Source organism: Peromyscus californicus, unplaced genomic scaffold (assembly GCF_007827085.1).
Source record: "Peromyscus californicus insignis strain IS unplaced genomic scaffold, ASM782708v3 Scaffold_1__1_contigs__length_55948999, whole genome shotgun sequence".
Taxonomy (NCBI): Eukaryota; Metazoa; Chordata; class Mammalia; order Rodentia; family Cricetidae; genus Peromyscus; species Peromyscus californicus.
The window spans coordinates 14,404,393-14,422,889 of record NW_026294492.1 but is presented as its reverse complement, the minus strand read 5'-3'; the positions used below and the strand labels follow the sequence as shown (position 1 = coordinate 14,422,889).

Here is an 18,497-nt window from a genome sequence, read left to right as displayed (position 1 = left end):
ACTGATACCTGATGCGCGCCTGTCCCGGTGTAGAGCGCTGGGCGCGCACAAGAGGTGGCAGGTCGCTAACCGGGCCACTAGCCAAGAGGGTACCCGCCAACCTCTCCCGACACCGAGTCCACAGCAGCCCCATCGCCCGCGCAGGCGCACGACAACCGGCGCCCGGCCGGAGAGCCACACCGGAAGTTCTCCAAGCGCCCCGGATGCGACTGGGTGGCGGCGGTTGCCAGGCGACGGGAGCTTCTCCGAGCCACCGCGGCTCCCGAATGGGAACGTAGAACCGGTTATTTATTGCGGGCCTCGACCACTGAGGGTCGTCTTCTCCGAGCTCCCACGATGTTCTTCTATCTGAGCAAGAAAGTGAGTTTGCCCGGGGACCAGCCATAGCGCAGCCCGCATTACCATTACCATTACTGCAGCCCGCTGGCGCTCGCATCCTCCCGGGACTGCAGACGGCTCCCCCGGCTGCTTCTCCATCTCCCCGTCACCAGTCTCCTCCAGCGGGTTTCTGAGTCCTGGTAGTCCTTGGCCGAGCCAGCACCCGTTTCTCAGGAGTCTTTTCCACTCCTGGCCTGCCTAAACCCTTTCGAGTGACAGACAGTGACCACCAGGCGCGGCTGGGTCTTTCCTCGGCCACTTGTTGATCCAGATGATAGGATGATCACAGGCTGTCCCGCCAGTGGAAAGAAATGATAACTGTTGTATGGGGAGAAAGGGAGTAAGAGCAGTGATACGGATTTATGCCTCAGTTCCCGCATTTATATAATTTATGAGGTCGTCCACTCCCCTCCCCACCCCGACTCCAGGCTTTGGCAATCACTCTCCTTCCCTTATGTGCACTTCTTTACGGAATACTAGAGCCTGGGACTTTTGGGGAGACCACAATCATTTTCATAGTATCTCTTTTCAGGTTGTTACTCTTTCCCTCTCCCTCCCTTCATTCTCTCTCTCTCTCTCTCTCTCTCTCTCTCTCTCTCTCTCTCTCTCTCTCTCTCTCTCTCTCTCTGAGACAGGGTATTGCTGTATAACTCAGGCTGGCAATCCAACTTGAGATTCCCGCTGCCTCAGTCTCCCAAGTGTTGGGATTGTCAGCATGGGCTACAACAGATTCGTGTAGGTTCTTTCCTGGAAGATATTCATCAGTCTACATCTCCTGATTGGTGACCTTCCCAGCTCCTTCGTGAAAAGCAGCTAGCGTCACTGTGATTCTTGTTACAGATTGCTGTGCCCAATAACGTGAAGCTGAAATGCATATCCTGGAACAAGGACCAAGGGTTCATAGCTTGTGGTGGTGAGGATGGATTGCTGAAAGTTTTGAGATTAGAGACACAGACAGGTAAGGGATCATCACCACTCCCATGTATGAAATTGGTATAAAAAAATGGCTAGTGTTATTTCTTCAGTGAGACCTGCTTCTGGTATTTGTCATTATAAAGTTTTAACAGTTTCTGAAAAGAAACTTAAGTGTTTTGTGGTGATTTTTTTTCCCAGAGTACCTTTGCAATAAAGGTCAGAGAATGTGTAATGTAAATATGAGATAGTTTTTCCTGAAGTTGTCTTTTTCTAGTTCTCTGGAATCACAGAAGTTTTGCATTTCTTTGACTTCTCTAGGGTTACTGTAGATTAAAAAAAAAGCCTTAACAAACTTTGTTATTTAGTGTGTGTGTGTGTGTGTGTGTGTGTGTGTGTGTGTGTGTGTGTGTGTGATGTGTGTTTGTAAGCATGTGTCACAGCCTGTGGGTAGAGGTCAGAGGACAACTTTTGGGAGTCGCTTTTCTCCTTCCACTGTGGGATCTGGAGGTTGAATTCAGGTTGTTCGGCTTGTGTGGCAAGGGCTTTTACCTGCTGAACCATCTCGATGGCCCTAGCTTGAGGATCTTGTTAGTAGTAAGGTAGTTTGGGGATCAAGACGGAGAGATGCCAGTGGGAATGAATAGGTCACATGATTACCGAATGACTTTCAACGAGTTGCTGGTTGTTTTGGATTTTCACTCTTTTGTAGAACGGGGTGTGTGTGTGTGTGGGGGGGGGGATTAAGCTAAGTTACAGTTTTAGGCTCCTTACAGCATCGTCTCCCAAACTTCATGAGCCATAAGAATTACAGAAGAGGTAAAAATGGATAACTGGGCTCCACACCACAGAGTAGATCTGGGATGACATAAGCATTTGATCTTTTGTGATGCTAGTACTGTGTCCCTTGTACTGGTAGCTGGCTTACAGCTCTTACTGTGGGATAAACCACACTTACTGAGTGTTTGCCATGTTTCGCCGTGGCTGTTTGACCGTAAGTTGTTTTAAGAGGATGGTATTCGAGATGAGAAAATTTTTAGCCCTGATCAGTTAATAATTTGCCCAAGGTCACGTGGCTAGTAAGTGACAGGGATCAGATTTGAAACGAAGTTTGTCCCATTTTTCAGTCCTTGTATTCAGCCTTTTGTATAAAGGACTTGTGGACAGACTTAACCAAAAGGAGAAGGATAGTTTTGGTGTGCTATATTTAGTTACGTGAAATAAAAGGTAGACCCACCCCCACCCCCACCTCCCTGCAGTTTCTTCTTGAGTAACTTTGGCTAGAACTTGAAATGTAGATCAGGTTGACATTGAACTTGTGGTGATTCTCCTGCTCATGCCCACCTAAAGGCAGAGGTCTGTTTGGAAGACAGATGCATCAGTACTAGTTAAAGCTTGGTTTCTGGCTTGTGGTGTGACCACTCAGTTCTTTGCTTTTCTTAACTGTATTAAGAAAAAGTACATTTCCCCCTGTTGTTTCTTAAATGCATATGTATGTAACTATGTATGTATTATTTACTTTGCTTAAAATATATAACACGTTTTAGTTATATCCAAAAAGGCATTCAGTTTGCTTAACCTTAAAGGGTTATTATTATTATTTTTGAGACAAAGCTTATGTTGCCCAGATTGGCTTTGAATTCTCAGGCTCAAACCATCTTCTTGGTTCTACCTTCTGATTAGCTGGGCACTATATCTGCTTTGCCAGCTCATTTGTGGAAGGTTAAAAAGAAATTAACTTTTTTTTGGTAAACCTAGCAGATAAGAGGCAGAGAGGCAGGAGGATTATAAGGTTAAGGTCAACTATAGAAGCAAGACATTGTTTCAATCAACTACCACCACCACCACCACCACCACCACCACCACCACCACCACCACCACCACGTTTTATGGCTGTGAACTTTTGATTAGCTGCAATTAGCACGTGGAAACTAGGGTAGTTAATGAACTTAGTGAGAAAGTTGGCAAGTACATTCTTTGGAAGTTTGGAAATGGAGAAAGGTATTTGTTTTGGAACTTAATAATCATGGTGGATAATGTTAAGAGACAGATGTAAGAAATATGGCTGGAAGGTTCTAATTATGCCGTTATATTACAGTTAATAATAGTAGTAGAGACCCAACAGACCCATCAGTAACATTTACCAGACACTGCATATGTACTGTTTACATATTGCATGTGGTGCTCTGAATTGTTCTGAAGTTGTGACTTTGTAATTACTGTGTCACAGCTCAGCCAAAACACAATAGCTAAATTGTCATCTTCCATGGCATTGTGGCTGCTATTTGGTATTCCATTATATTTTGTTTCACTAGTTCTAGTGTTGAACATTTAATGCCTCCACATCCGTGTGTATTTTTTAAAGATAGAGCATATCTATATAACTCTGACTGGCCTAGTACTTGGCATGTAGCTCAGTCTGACCTTGAACATGCAATTCTCCTGTCTCAAGTAGCAGTTTCTCTGTTCTCTTCTTTCCCTCTTCAGGGACTTTGGTGTTCCAAAGCTAATGAACAGATCCCTGCTTCCCCCAACTATTACTTTTCTAAGACAGGAGAAATCTTCGGCCTCTTTCTTGCAGTCTGCTCTCTGGGTTCCTCCTCTTTAATGGTTGGAATTCCTGAGAACTTGCATGTAGGCTCTTCCTTTGCTCTCTAGATTTGTTGTCTCGTTCCCACAGCCTTCAATGTCATGGATGGGGTGATCCTCGTCTATACCTCCAGCTCAGCTGTGCGTTTTTAGACCTGGGCATCTCCACTGGAGAATTCCACAGGCATCTCAGACCTACTATCTCTAAAACTGAACTGATCGTCTCCCAGATCCTTTCTCCAGTTTTGTCCATTTCAGCCGATATCCTCCACTCACTTGCTCATGCCGCCCCTCCCCCAGCATCCCCTTCATCACCTCTGCCAGCATCCTGTCGCTTTTGTCTCCTAGATGTGTCTGTCTCTACCTCCTTCCTTTGCATCTCTTCAGTGTCTCTAGCTCCAGCCCTCAAGTAGGCTACTGTGAAAATCAGTTGTTCACAGTCTAATCAGTAATAAACAAAAATGACTGGGGCAGATCATGCCATTTCTGTGCTAAAAAATCTAAGGGCTGGTGGCCTGAGATGGAGTTGCTCCTGGTAGGGACACAGTGTACACATCCAATAACTATTTGTTGACTGAATGAATAAATGCATGAGTGAACATGCATTCTGGGGAACATAGTAAAAACTAGACTCTAAAATCTTGGCTGTTTAACCCCTTGTAAGTTTTTACAGATCTTAATTTATGTTCATAGACATTTCTACTTATGATATCTTAGGATAGAATATTCAGTAACTGTCACTGGCACTGGGACTTGGGTCTTGCTGTCCCTGATTCCCGGGGGCAGGGGATGAGTAGACACGAAGGCAATGACACAGACTCTGGGAGGTTGCAAGCAAGCTTGTTTATTGAACAAAAGGCTGAGGTATAGACATGGGGCTTTTTGGCGGGCTTTTGCTCCTAGTGGCTGTGGCGTTTTTTGGTTGGCCCTGGGATGCATGTCATCATTTTCTGGTTTGGAGCTTATGGGTCAGGTTTCTTCTGGCCAGAACGCTCACTGCACATGCCACAGCTCATTGCTTAGGGCATGGCCCAGTACTTCAGCTTTACCCGCCTCAAGTAATGATGATTGTGTATTTAATGCACTGAGCTAATAGTCTTCTATGCACTTTGTTTATTTTCCTACAATAATGTCTTGCAAGGGATCTGTATATTATTGCTCACATTTGTACCAGGAGAAAGATAGGTCAGAATGAAGAACACTTTACAAAAGCCACATACTATCTCACAGATACACACCCTTCTCATAACCTAAGATATGTCAAAATCTTGTAGTTTTTTTGCTTTTATATATTTAATCATAGGCTTTTTTGTTTGTTTATTTTAGATGACTCAAAATTGAGAGGGTTAGCAGCCCCGAGTAACCTTTCCATGAACCAGAATCTTGAAGGTCATAGTGGTAAGTCATTTAATTTTTAATTTGTCATATTTGAATAGCATTTAGACATTTAGGTCATCATCTACTTAATGTATATGTTAAAAATATATTTGTTAAATCAAATACTATTATTTAGATAATAATGGTATTGAAAGTAATCATTTTTTGAGCCATAATTCATATGTCCCAGAATAATTCAACACTTTTACGGAAATTAAATTTAATCTATGATAGACCTGAAAAGAAAAACCTGCCTGTTAGTTTATATGTTACAAAATTGTGGGTTTTTTTGTCTGTGGGTTTTAAAATATTTATTAAAAACAATACCTGTTCAGGACATGTCTTTGAGAGCTGATGATGTTTGAATGGACTGTATTAGATGATATTTCATCAGTGTTAATTTGTAATATTGGTTGTAAAGGGAACATCATTAGGAAATAGACACTAAAGTATTTAGGGATAAGAAAATGAAACCAGCCATTCATACAGCCTAGAGCAGTGGTCCTCAACCTTCCTAATGCTGCAACCCTTTAATACAGTTCCTCATGTTGTGGACCCCAACCATAAAATTATTTTTGTTGCTACTTCAAAACTGTAATTTTGCTGCTGTATTGTAATGTAAACATCTGCTGTGCCGGATACCGTGACTCCTGTGAAAGGGTGTTTGACCCAGAAGGGTCACCACCCACAGGTTGAAAACCACAGACATAGAGGCTGAAGCTATACTCAGGAGTGTGGAGCAGAATGGGAAACTGGGGTGGAAGGAAAAGGGAAAATACAGTACGGGACATACCAACCGAGAGGACCAAGATACCCCAAAGGACAACTCAGCATCTTGAGGACATTTTTATGCTTGGGAGTCAGGCCATTTGGTAATCATTCCTTTCTCTGTTCCACATCAGCTCTATGGCAGCACTGTTAGCCGATTGTGAGAGGGGCCACTGAGACAGGGGTACCTATGAAAGAGTATTTTGCATTGTTGCAGATAGTAATATCAGTAACTGCATCCCATGAATATTTTTATATTCATATTTTACTTTTAATATTAAAGACTGACTATGCACAAACTATATTGATTATTACATCCTCTTGGTGTTCATTTACACGAAGATACAAATTTGAAATGAATTATAGTCATTTTAGAGGTTCTGAATTGTTATTTTAATGTTCCAGGTGCTGTTCAAGTTGTGACATGGAATGAACAGTATCAGAAGTTGACTACCAGTGATCAAAATGGGCTTATCATTGTCTGGATGTTGTATAAAGGTATATTAGGAGAGTTGCTTAAAAAATTATTATACTGTTGTGTGTGTATGTATGCACATTTGTGTGTGTATGCTCATTTGTGTGTGTATGCACACTTGTGTGTGGCTACCCTTGGAGGTCAGAAGAGGGTGTTGGATCCCCTGAAGCTGGAGTTACTGGCTGTTGTGAGCTGCCTGATTTGGGTGCTTGGAACTGAACTCTGGTTCTCTGCAAGAGCAGCAAATGCCCTTACCCACTGAGTCATTTCTCCAGCCTGTGAGAGCTACTCTAAATTTGTAAAAATTACATTTTATATACCTATCGTTTGTGGATATGTGTGTGTATGCACATGTGTCACACATGTGGCCATTGGAGGACATTTGTGGGAGTTGGTTCTCTTTACCCTGTGGGACCCCAGGATTGAACTAAGGACGCCAGGCTTGACAGCCATCTTGATGGGTCAGGAGCGCGGCTTTGATCGTTCACAAACTAAGGTCTGAGCCCAGCGTTTGGATGGGGAAATAGTATCTCTGAAACAGAAAACTTGATCCTGCTCCTTTGATCTGTGACCCTGCGTTAGGAAAATGAATCAGGTGACTGTTGACATTACCACAGTGAACGGAGACGCTTAGAATAGTTTCCATATGAAGTAGCTCCTCCCCCGACATTTCCACTAGGAATTAGTTCCTGTGTGGTCAGCTGGAGTTAGTATTAGATAAAAACACATTTATGAAGAAGTCAAAGGCGAGACTGCCTTTATTGTATTTCCTGTATTGAGGCAGTTAGCTTCCTTTTGTGGATTCAATTGGTCTCATCTCTGATGAATGACTCACAGCTTCTGCCTTTTGTCTCAGAGAGAACGAGGTGGAGGGGCGAAGGGGGGAGTTAGGGGAGGGGAGAGGAAGAGAAGGATTAACCTAGCTTTGGCTCTATCACTGGAAAAACAACTCAATACTTATTCTTTTCGAGGCTGGGAAAGGCTTAGTTAAATATGTACAGTTGTAAAATGATTCAGGATACCCCATTTACAAATTATTATTAAAGACTTATTTTTACTTATGTGTATGTGTGTGCCCATTGGGTGGGAGTATGTGCATGTGAGAATAGGTGCCTGAGGAAGCCAGGGGTGTCGGGTCCCTCTGGAGTTGGAGTTATAGGTAGTTGTGAATGGGTGCTGGGAATTGAACTAGTCCTCTAGAGCAGCTGACCTGCTCTTAACTGCTGAACAGTCTCTCAAGCCTCCCATTTATGAATTCCTCATTACAAAAATATGTTTTGCTTGAACTCTGCTTTAAGTTTGTGTGCCTGTGTGTGTGTGTGTGTGTGTGTGTGTGTGTGTGTAGGCAATGTTACAATGTTTGTGTGGAGATGAAGGACACCTTTTTCAAAGTCACTTCTGTCCTGCCATGTGCAGAACAATGATGGAGTCCTGGTCCTCAGCCTTGGTGGCAAGCACCCTTACTTACCTGCTGAGCTGTCTCTCTGAAGCTATGGTTAAAAATTTCAAAAGCAGGCTTAGAGTTTTAACTAGTAGTCAGTCTACACGCTTTAATGGAATATGTTTCTATTTTTAATCCTAATTAATTTAATGGTTAATCACAGAGAGCTTATGTATACATGTAAAGCTGTTATTGTTACGTTTTTTTCCTATCTGAAATGTACCACTCTGTTGGAAAAGTTGAACTTATAGAAAAATCAGCTGTTTTAGCCCTGGAAAAGCAAATGAAATTTCATTTTCTTAACTGACAAGAAGAAAGAAATAAAAAATAAAAGAGGAATATTTATTGTATTTTCAATGATAATCTTGAAGTAATTGGGAACAATACCTAATCAAACTTTTGTTTATGGTGGGTTTGAAGACTTCAAAGTTAAATGCCTTTAGGTTATAGACACCTTTATAATAATTTATCCAACAGTGTATTTTTAGAATGCTAGTGACTTTTTCTTTTTCTTCTTTCTTTTTTAGACAGGGTCTTGCTACATGTAGCCCAATCTCACCTCAAACTTTTGATCCTCCTGCCTCAGTCTCCCAAGTTCTGGGATTAATGGTATACATGACAATACCCAGAAAATACTATCAACCTTTAAGTATCAATTGATAAATGTGAAAGTTTTTTTTCTTCTTTTGGTTTTTTGAGACAGAGTTTCTCTGTGTAGCCCTGGCTGTCCTGAAACTCGCTCTGTAGACCAGGCTGGCCTCAAACTCAGAGATCCTCCTGCCTCTGCCTCCCACACGCAGAGAAATGTGCACCGCCACACCTGGCCTGCTAAGTGTGGACGTTCTGACTTGTCGTTCTGTAACTTGTGAACACAGGCTCCTGGTATGAGGAGATGATCAACAATCGCAATAAATCAGTGGTCCGAAGCATGAGCTGGAACGCGGATGGTCAGAAGATCTGCATTGTGTATGAAGACGGGGCTGTGATAGTCGGCTCAGTAGACGGTAATCCAGCTGCTGGCCACTGGCCAGAGACCAGGGCTTACTGATTGCCTTTAAAGATTTAAGCTGTCATTCTGATTGAAAAATAGACACCAAAGAAGAAAGCACCTGTTATATAATTTGGTGACATTAGGAACCACCTTTCAGTTCTAACCACTTACCTTTAAGTGTTTCCAAGACAAATCTATTGTTTCAGTTTCCTACAGTGGTATTGAAAAAAGGTGAATTAATTTCTCAGTATCATGTTAAATATGGCCTTTATGTAATTGATCTTCATATCTGTTAGATTGTATAGAAATGTAGATTTTAGTGTCAGAGGTATAAAATTACAAAAATCTGTATTTTCAGTTGAACAGAACATGTCGTTGTCATATCTTCTAGCCTTAAATCCATTTCTTCCAAATTATAGTACAGACATGAGACTGGGTCTTCTGTGAGTCTGCATCTTGGTTTTAATATAAAAAATTCTTACAGAAAGTGTTTTAAAATATTTTTCATTTATTTATTTGTGTGTGTTTATTGTAGTCGTCCAGTGTTGCTGAGCCTCCAAAGCAGTAGCTATAGTTTGGGAATTAATGGCACAGAAGTGAAAAGCATCCCTGACCTAGATCAGAAATGGTCGTGGGAAAACAGGCAGTCACTCAGCAGAGATCAATGATACAACAGGGAGCATACAGGAACATGTGGGAAACCACCAGATGCAGATGGGGAGAGATCAGGGAGGACTTCCTGGAGGAGGAGATGCATGCTGAAGCATTAGCCACAGGTAGATGAGTAGAATGTCTCAGGGCTAAGGAATAGCTTTGGAGGAGAAAAAAAGGATTTCATACAAGACACTGAAAGTAGAAGTCTTGGAGACAAAGGAGTCCCTAAGTTCTGTGGAAGTAAAGACTCTCAGAGGGCTTGGTCCAAACAGACAGGAAAAGCATAGAATAAGACTCATTGTCAATTGGCTTCAGCAACAGGTGGTCATGGCCTCCGTACAGGAAGTGTCAATGGAATTGTGGAACAGATTTGGGGACAGAAGGACAGACTGGGATGACTTAAGGGTTGATGGAACAATTAGGAAGTGAATCCTGCAATACTCTGTAAATAAATAAAGAATGTGGCTGGGAGGGGTTGGTGGGAATAGAGCTCATCCGAGGTTGGTCGTGGGCGCAGACGGAAGGATTGACTGTGGAAGAGTTCATCTGAGCAGCTCCCTTCTCCGTTGTATCGGAACAGCAGAAAGGACCAGCTTGAGTTCTCTTGGCTCTGAATGTTTGGGGATGCAAGCGGAGGAAGAACTGATTTTGGAGATCTTGTATTTCCCAGAGTAGACGGGTGATTTCATAATTGTGAAATTCTGAACTCCCAGGACCCTCCCTGCCTGGGAGTTCAGAAGAGAGGGCAGAAGGTTTCAAAGAGCTGCTGTTTAAAGGGTCTCTGTGGCATTTAGCATGTATAAGTGCCAATAAATATTGATTGACCAAATAAATCGAATGGCTGCATGGATGCTGTGAGGAATATGAGAAATCTTTAGGGAAATCAAGATTCCAAAGCAGGGTTGGAGGACCAGACTCTGAGCTTACAGTAACCATGACTCTCTTTTGTTGTAGGGAACCGGATTTGGGGAAAAGACCTGAAGGGTATACAGTTATGCCACGTGACCTGGTCTGCAGATAGTAAAATCTTACTTTTTGGAATGGCAAATGGAGAAATACACATTTATGATAACCAAGGAAATTTCATAGTAAGTATATATATATTCATCATTCTTTTTTCCTTTGTTTTTTCTTTTTTTTAAAAAATTTTCCCACTCCTCTATATTCATTATTCTATTAGTATAATTTTATATGATTATTTTATGTCATTTATATATGTATGCTCTAATTATAGTTACAGTAGTTTATAGAATTTTTCTTCAGTTTTAATTTTCTAATCATTAAATAATTTTAAAAGTTAAAAGACAAATCTTAGCTTTTCTTGGGGGTGTGTGGTGCTTTGAATGGGGATGGCCCCCATAGACTCATCTGTTTGAATGCTCAGTCACCAGGGAGTGGAACTGTTTGGGAAGGATTAGAGGTGTGTCCTTGTTGGAGGAGGTGTGTCATTGGGGATGGGCTTCAAGATTCCCAAAGTCCCTGCCAGGCCTAGTGTGTCTCTCTCTGCCTGCTACCTGAGGATCAGGATGTAAAGCTCTCAGCTACTGCTCCAGTCCCACGCCTGTCTGCTTCCTGCCATGATGATCACAGACTAATCCTTTAAAACTATAAGAAGCTTCCAAATAAATGCCTTCTTTTTAACAGTTGCCTTGGTCATGGTGTTTCTTCACAGCAATAGAACAGTGACTAGGGCCAGTGTGGGTCTACTTGCTCGTGAGTTGAGAGAGGGTCTTATGTGGACCCGGCTGGGATTGCTGCATGGCTGAATTTTGTGTACTCCTTCCTCCACCTCCTGAGTTCTCGGGTTTCTCCACCATGCTCAGTCTTCTGCAGGCACTGGATCCAACACAAGGCTTCTTGAATGGTAGGCAGGCATTCTTTGAAGCTACATTCCTAGCCCAAGGGTAGTTCCTTTATGGGAATTAAGGTAGCAGAGTGTAGCTCTTCATCCTGATTTCCTGTAGCTGGATGGGACAGGATGACAGTGCATTGAAGGTGAAGGATAATGAGTAGGAGAGTGTGCTGTGTAAGTTTTTTTTAGTCTTCTGGTGCCTGAGTCAAAGTTTATGTGCAGGATACCCAAAATACTTTTGTATCAACCAGAGCTTGTCTGCAAAAAGAATGGTAGCTGATTTACTACATAAGGGAAGCAAATCAATTTCTAGGAAGAAGGTAAAAGTGAGTAGTATGATGTTAGTGTTGATTGTGGACCTGGCATGATCTAGATTCACCTAGGAGACGAAGCTCAGGACATCCTGGAGACAGATTATGGAGACTGAGGTCAGCCTCTGGTGTCTCTGAGGGATTGGTTACGTTCATTGATGTGGGATGGACCATTCCCTGTGCTGGCTCCCATCCCTCTGCTGCCCCACTGTAGACTGTAGATGCTTTTGCTACCTTTACTTTCCTGCTGTGATGGACTGTCCGCTTGAATCGTGAACCAAAAGGAGTTCCTTCCCATCAAGGTGCTCTGTCAGGATATTTTATCACAACTGGAAGGAAACAGACAGTGAGCTTGGGTAGTGTGATCTGGAGAAAGTTCAGGCTTTGAGAGGTTTAGCCATGAGATATTTCTTATATATTGATGGGACATTCTTGTTTGGAGGAAGAATTACATCCCATACTCCACTTCCTAGTGGAACTAAAATTGCTAAGTTTCCTTTTCCTTCTCTCTCTTTCTTTCTTTTACATGAGCTGCTGACTACATAGCCCAGGATGGCTTTGAACTCATGATCTTCTACTGACATTTGAGTCTTATTGAAAACTCTGAGTGTGAGTGTAGGTTGTTTTTTTTTTTTTTTTTTGTGTGTGTGTGTGTGTGTGTGTGTGTGTGTGTGTTTTGAGATTAGGTCTCATATTATTGAGACTGACCTTGCACTTGCTATGTAGCCCAGGCTGGCCTCAAACATGAGATCTCCCTGCCTCAGTCTCTGGAGTGCTGGAATAGCAAGCATACATCCCCACACATCTCTGTGTGCTTTTGTCCTTGTTTTATACATGGGAAAAATGGAAAGGCGGGTGAGGGGTTTATCTAGGTTTGGTGACCCAGTAAGTCATGAAGCTTACATTTACAGCCAGATTTCAAGTCTTCCTTTCACTGTCCTTGCTTCAATACTTGTGCAGATTCAGTTGCACATTTTAAAATGCAGTTACTAAGCCTAAGCTAACCACTTCTCCCTAGATGAAAATGAAACTGAACTGCTTGGTGAATGTCACCGGAGCGATCAGTATCGCCGGGATTCACTGGTACCATGGCACGGAAGGCTACGTGGAGCCCGATTGCCCATGCCTGGCGATTTGTTTTGACAATGGGAGGTGCCAAATAATGAGACATGAGAATGACCAAAGTAAGTCATCTTTTCTTTTCATTTGGGGAAGATTAAAAATATTTTAAAAATTATTCTTAAGATTGTAAAGTTCTCTAGACCAAGCTGTGACCACAGCTGCCACATTTGCCCTTTTATTTGATTTATTGATTTATTTTTGACTAGACCCGATTTTGATCGACACGGGCATGTATGTGGTTGGTATCCAGTGGAACCACATTGGCAGTGTGCTTGCTGTGGCAGGCTCTCAGAAAGTCGTCACTCAGGACAAGGATGTCAACATTGTGCAGTTTTACACGCCATTTGGTGAGGTAAACGTATTTCAGACTTACCGTCCCATTTAAAGCAGGCGCAGCAGTAAGCAGGGTGGGTAAGGGTGGGAGGAGTGGGGGGTGGGAGGGATGTCTGTGTGTCTGAAGAGCATCTTATAAGTCTCTATTATATTTACCATCTTATAATCTGTATGTTTAGAAATCTAAACATTTGATGTAGGAAATGCCATGAAATAGCTATTTAGGATATTTTCTCTGTGATCCAAATAAATGTCTCTTTCTAATCATTGACTTGATTAGTATTTTAATGTAATGCACTTACTTTAGGTTCATATTTCTGGGTTTTAATATGATACTTTAAATGTCTTTGGATATTAAACATATATCTGCCTGTCCTAAATTTCTCATAGTTTTAATTTAGTGCAAAGTCTTTTTGTTTGTTTGTTTGTTTTTTGTGTTTTGTTTTGTTTTTGAGACAGGGTTTCCCTGTGTAGCCCTGGCTGTCCTGGAACTCACTCTGTAGACCAGGCTGGCCTTGAACTCAGAGATCCACCTGCCTCTGCCTCCTGAGTGTGAGGATTAAAGGTGTGCGCCACTACATCTGGCATGATGATTTATTCGTTAAAAAAAAAATCTATCTTAATAATAAGTCACAAGTGACAGAGACTAAAATGTCAGCATTGTTTTCATGAATATATAGTGTCCTTCTCAGTGGTGTTATTGATATATTTAACTTTTAGAATTTTCTGGGGTAGCTTTGGCACTCTCAAGTAGTCATGTGTTCACTATAATACTTCACATTTCATTTTGCCCCAGCATCTAGGTACTTTGAAGGTTCCGGGAAAGCAGATGTGCTCACTGTCTTGGGAAGGAGGTGGACTAAAGATTGCTCTAGCCGTGGACTCCTTCATTTATTTTGCAAATATTCGACCTGATTATAAGGTATTAAGAGCAGTTGTAAAACTTTTTTTTTTTAAAAGTCAACCTGTTACAGCTTTTTAAGCAAAAACTAGTAGAAAGGGGGATTTGTGCGTGAAGCTCTTAAAATTAGTAAATAGCAACTTTTTCTTGAATACCACATATAGTTAAAATGCCTTTAAGAGTCAAGATCTCAGCTGGAAACAGGTAGCCACTCACGGTAGTAATCGATGGGCTTATTCCAGGGTGTGACTGAGATGAAAGGGAACAGCAAAGGAGATAAAGCAGGCTTTAATAATGATGGTGTCTCCAGCCACAGGCTTGAGGACCACAGTAGGGGAACCGTGTTCCCTGAACCCATGAGCCAGGCCATTGCTGCTGGACAGGGATTCGTGAATAACCGGTCCTCCTCTCCCTCCTCCCGGTGACTTCTGATGGTCACCCCAAAGGGACCTGAGAGCAAGGGAGTCCACGTGACGGAGCTCACAGAAATCACCCTCCAGGCTTGGAGAAGGTGGAGAAGGGCAGAGTGGACCAGAAAAGAAAGTGAGGTCAACAACACACTATCTACAACAAGCTTAGGATCATTTATTTTTTATGAAAAACATTACGCAATCTAGGCATAGTGGTTCATGCTTACAATATCATGTCTTGGGAGATGAAGGCAGAGGAACTGGGAGTTTGAGAGCAACCTGGGTTATCTAGTGAGGGTCTGTTAAAAATCCCCAAAGGTTCAGAGGTGGTGAGAATGTGGCTTAGAGGTTGAGCATATGCATAAGACCCTGGGGTTTGATCATAGCACAGCACAGTGCACACAACACAGTGCACACAGTTCACACTGCACAGCACACACAGCACGGTGCACACAACACAGTTCATACAGTGCACACTGCACAGTTCACACGGCACAGCACACACGGCACAGCACAGCACAGTGCACACAGCACAGTTCACACAGCACAGTTCACACTGCACAGTTCACACTGCACAGCACACACAGCACAGTTCACATAACACAGTTCACACAGTGCACACAACACAGTCCACACAGTTCACACAACACAGCACACACACAGCACAGACAGGACAGCGGAGGGGAGGAGGGTCTGATCTTGTGTATTTAATTTGTAAGGGTCAAACACCTTGGAGAAAAGCTGATTCTCGAAGTAGGGTAGAGAAAAGGTGAGCTATGCGTGGAGCATCTCATGGTGCTGGGCACTAAGAAAGTGCTCAGATGTAAGAGGATGAGGACATGGCGGACAGCCCACTCTAGCTTACAGTGGCCAGGCTGGACTGTGGGCCAGTGTGTGTGAGGAACAAAAAGAAGCAATGTAGCAGTCTGTTGTAGCCCAGGTTATAAAAGAAGAGCCTGTGCGTTGATGTGGAGATATATATTATTTGAGTAAAGTAGACAGTAGGAAATAGAATTTTCTTACAGAAGTATTCCAGATTACATACTGCCTCTCATTGAGGTGAAGTCGCCTATCCTTCTAGCTTGGGAAAGGAAAAAGAAGGGAGCTCGTCAGTGACAGAGCCTGGCCGAGTGATGAGGGGTGACACCCTCAGTGATGTCACGTGGAGCTCATAAACCCTTCATATGACATGAGAGGAGCATTTTGCCTCAGTGGTGGTCTTTCCACACACCAGTTACTCTGTAAGCATGAGAAAAATACCAGACAGATCCAAACTGAGGGGCATTGATTTCTGCCGAGATCATCAAATACAGGGGACCGAGAAACCATCATAGCCCAAAGGAGCCCAAGGAGACATGACGGCGGAACATAATGTAGCCACCCTGAGATTCTGGGATCTCAAAGGACGTTAGGGAAAAGCTAAGGGAGAGTGTGGAGTCCAGTGAGGCTGGGGTCTTAGCTGTGACAAATGTGTCACAGTTGTGTATAATGCTGACGACAGGGAAAATGGATGAGGGGTGTTTGGGAACTTTGTATATAACTTTTTTTTTGTAAATCTAAAGTCATTTAAAGCCAAAGTTGATGTTAGTAAGTGGTATGAAAAGCCTGCATGACTTTTAATAGTAACATTAGATGATGAGTGTAATGTGTTCAAGACTCCATATGAGTGTCCTCGCACGTTAGACAGAGGGAGAGCTGTGAGTGTACATGTTCTGTTCTCAGTAGGACCATGATGTAGACATTCATCGAACAGCTGTAGCTAAAAGTTGTACACGATTATTACTCAGCAAGTTGGGGTGGGGACTTCTGTATTTTGGAAAAATAATGTAGAAGGATTTGACTATAAAAACATTTTGTAAAATATATGGACAGGAAAAGACAAAGGACCTGCTTTCTGAGTTTCGTCTTGGAGACCCAGAATTCAAACTCCTGATAGGAGTTGTTCACTTTCTGGGCTCATCCCCAAAGCAGGGATTAACTATTGAAGATTTTTAGCACTGAAGCTTAACATTTACAAATTAAGGAAAGTTATACAAGCTAAGCTCATTTTTGTAGAACATTCTTTCAAAATGTCTTTTATTGTGACTTTTAGATTTGTTTTGATAGTAAGAAGGGATCTATTTTTCAGCCCTGATATAGCAACTGTCACACTAGTTCTAAAGTAAAAATACAATAACTTTCTCTCCCAAACTGAATAGTCTATCTTCCTTTTTCTCCCCTCCCCACGTCTGTTCCTTCCCTTTCTCTGGTCCCAGTGGGGCTATTGTTCAAACACCGTGGTTTATGCGTATACCCGACCCGATCGTCCTGAGTACTGTGTTGTCTTTTGGGACACAAAGAACAACGAGAAACATGTTAAATACGTGAAGAGTCTCATTTCCATCACGACTTGTGGCGATTTCTGCATCTTGGCTACAAAAGCGGATGAAAATCACCCTCAGGTAGGGACTCTTGGTTTCTGAGGTACAGATGTGTTAGCAATGGGCAGAGCTGGGCTCTAGTTGCCCGCCTTCTCAAGCATGGGTACTGGTAAGGAGAGAACATTGGCTCTCTTGACCATGTTTGTCTGAACCTGTTTTGGAAAACTGTCTCCATGTTTTTATATTCTTTGGTTCTTTTTCCTACCATTCAGGCATTGACAGTTCATGCTAACAGCATCTATAATGAAGCTTTTGCCTCTGAAATATGTCACAAGTAAAAAATGAATATCTGGATGTCTAGCAGAAATACTGATGAAATTACAAGAGTTTGGGTAGTTTTTGACTTTGATAAATCTATTTCTCAGTTGGAGATATAATGCATTAGAAACTAATATCTCATAGCAGAAAATAAAGAATATAAATGAGGTGTTTTTGTAAAGCATGTCAACAATTTGAGAATTTGCAAAAGCATGCATTTGAGAAGGAGACTCTAAGTGTCTTTGGCTGGGTTATGATGTAAAAGTACAGAGATTTTGTTAAAGGTGATTATTTGGATAGCCCCGTTTGGCTTTGTTTTCTCTTGAAACACACTAACACAGCAGTGCAAGTATTTTTCAAACAAATCAGAGGCCCATTGGGCCAGTAAACATAGGTAATGGCAGTGAAGTGTGGAGGTTGGAGAGTAAGTGGACCAGGGCGATCACTTGAATAGACCTGAGAACGGCATTCCTGAAGTATGGCAGAGGCAACTGGTTATAGGATGCTGAAGAAGCCTAGAACTTGGCGTGCCTGGTTGAGCAAAGACAATTTGGGAGTACCAGAGACAATGTAAGAAACAAAATCTCCCCAAATTACAAAAAAGTCAGGAACAAGCAAGTTTCTAGGTCTCCTCCTCTAGACCAAGCCTACAGAGTCTTGTTGCCATTTACCAAGAGTAAGGCTTGGTCGCCACGTGAGACCAAAGTGAGAGTAAGGGCTGGGGAGAAGGGGCAGTGGTTAAGAGCACTGGATGTTATTCTCGAGGACCTGGATTTGATTCGCAGCACCCACATGGTGGCTAACAGTCTGTAACTCCAGTTCTAGGGAATCCATTGCCCTCTTCAGGTCTCTGTGGGTACTGCACACATGTGATGCACAGACTTGCATGCAGGCAAAGCATCCACATATGTCAAACAAACAAACAAATATGCACACATGCACACACGCATGTAAAACAACAATTGATGAAAATAAAGGCCAGGAATCTGAAAGCAAGCAAGGAGGGTATATGGGAAGGTTTAGAGGGAAGGAAGAAATGATATAGTGATCATCTCAAAAAATAATAAATACAAACCTAAAAAGTCACAACAGAGTTATGAAAAAAAATTTTACATTTATTTATTTAGTGTGTGTTTGTGCTTTCATGCTACATCACACTTGTGGAAGTCAGAGGACAAGTTTCAGGAGTCTGTTCCTACCTTATACCATGTAGGTTTAAAGGACTGGACTCAGATCATCAGGCTGGGCAGCAAGCCCTTCACTTGCTGAGCCATCTTACACGCTACAAACCCCAAATAAAATCTT

At 42.3% G+C, this 18,497-nt stretch overlaps 1 protein-coding gene across 2 annotated transcripts in view; it reads left to right on the top strand.

Moving 5' to 3' along the window:
• Positions 1-203: 203 nt before the first annotated feature.
• Wdr35 (WD repeat domain 35) overlaps positions 204-18,497 on the top strand; it is a 53,821-nt gene continuing 35,527 nt past the window's right edge. For both annotated transcript variants that reach the window (XM_052745935.1, XM_052745934.1), the window contains exons 1-10: positions 204-360; positions 1,219-1,336; positions 5,206-5,277; positions 6,430-6,522; positions 8,816-8,944; positions 10,540-10,673; positions 12,767-12,932; positions 13,077-13,222; positions 14,000-14,125; positions 16,770-16,955. In XM_052745935.1, the coding sequence (XP_052601895.1) occupies positions 337-360; positions 1,219-1,336; positions 5,206-5,277; positions 6,430-6,522; positions 8,816-8,944; positions 10,540-10,673; positions 12,767-12,932; positions 13,077-13,222; positions 14,000-14,125; positions 16,770-16,955 (1,194 nt within the window). In that variant the 5' untranslated portion in view covers positions 204-336. The remainder of the gene's footprint in view (positions 361-1,218; positions 1,337-5,205; positions 5,278-6,429; positions 6,523-8,815; positions 8,945-10,539; positions 10,674-12,766; positions 12,933-13,076; positions 13,223-13,999; positions 14,126-16,769; positions 16,956-18,497) is intronic.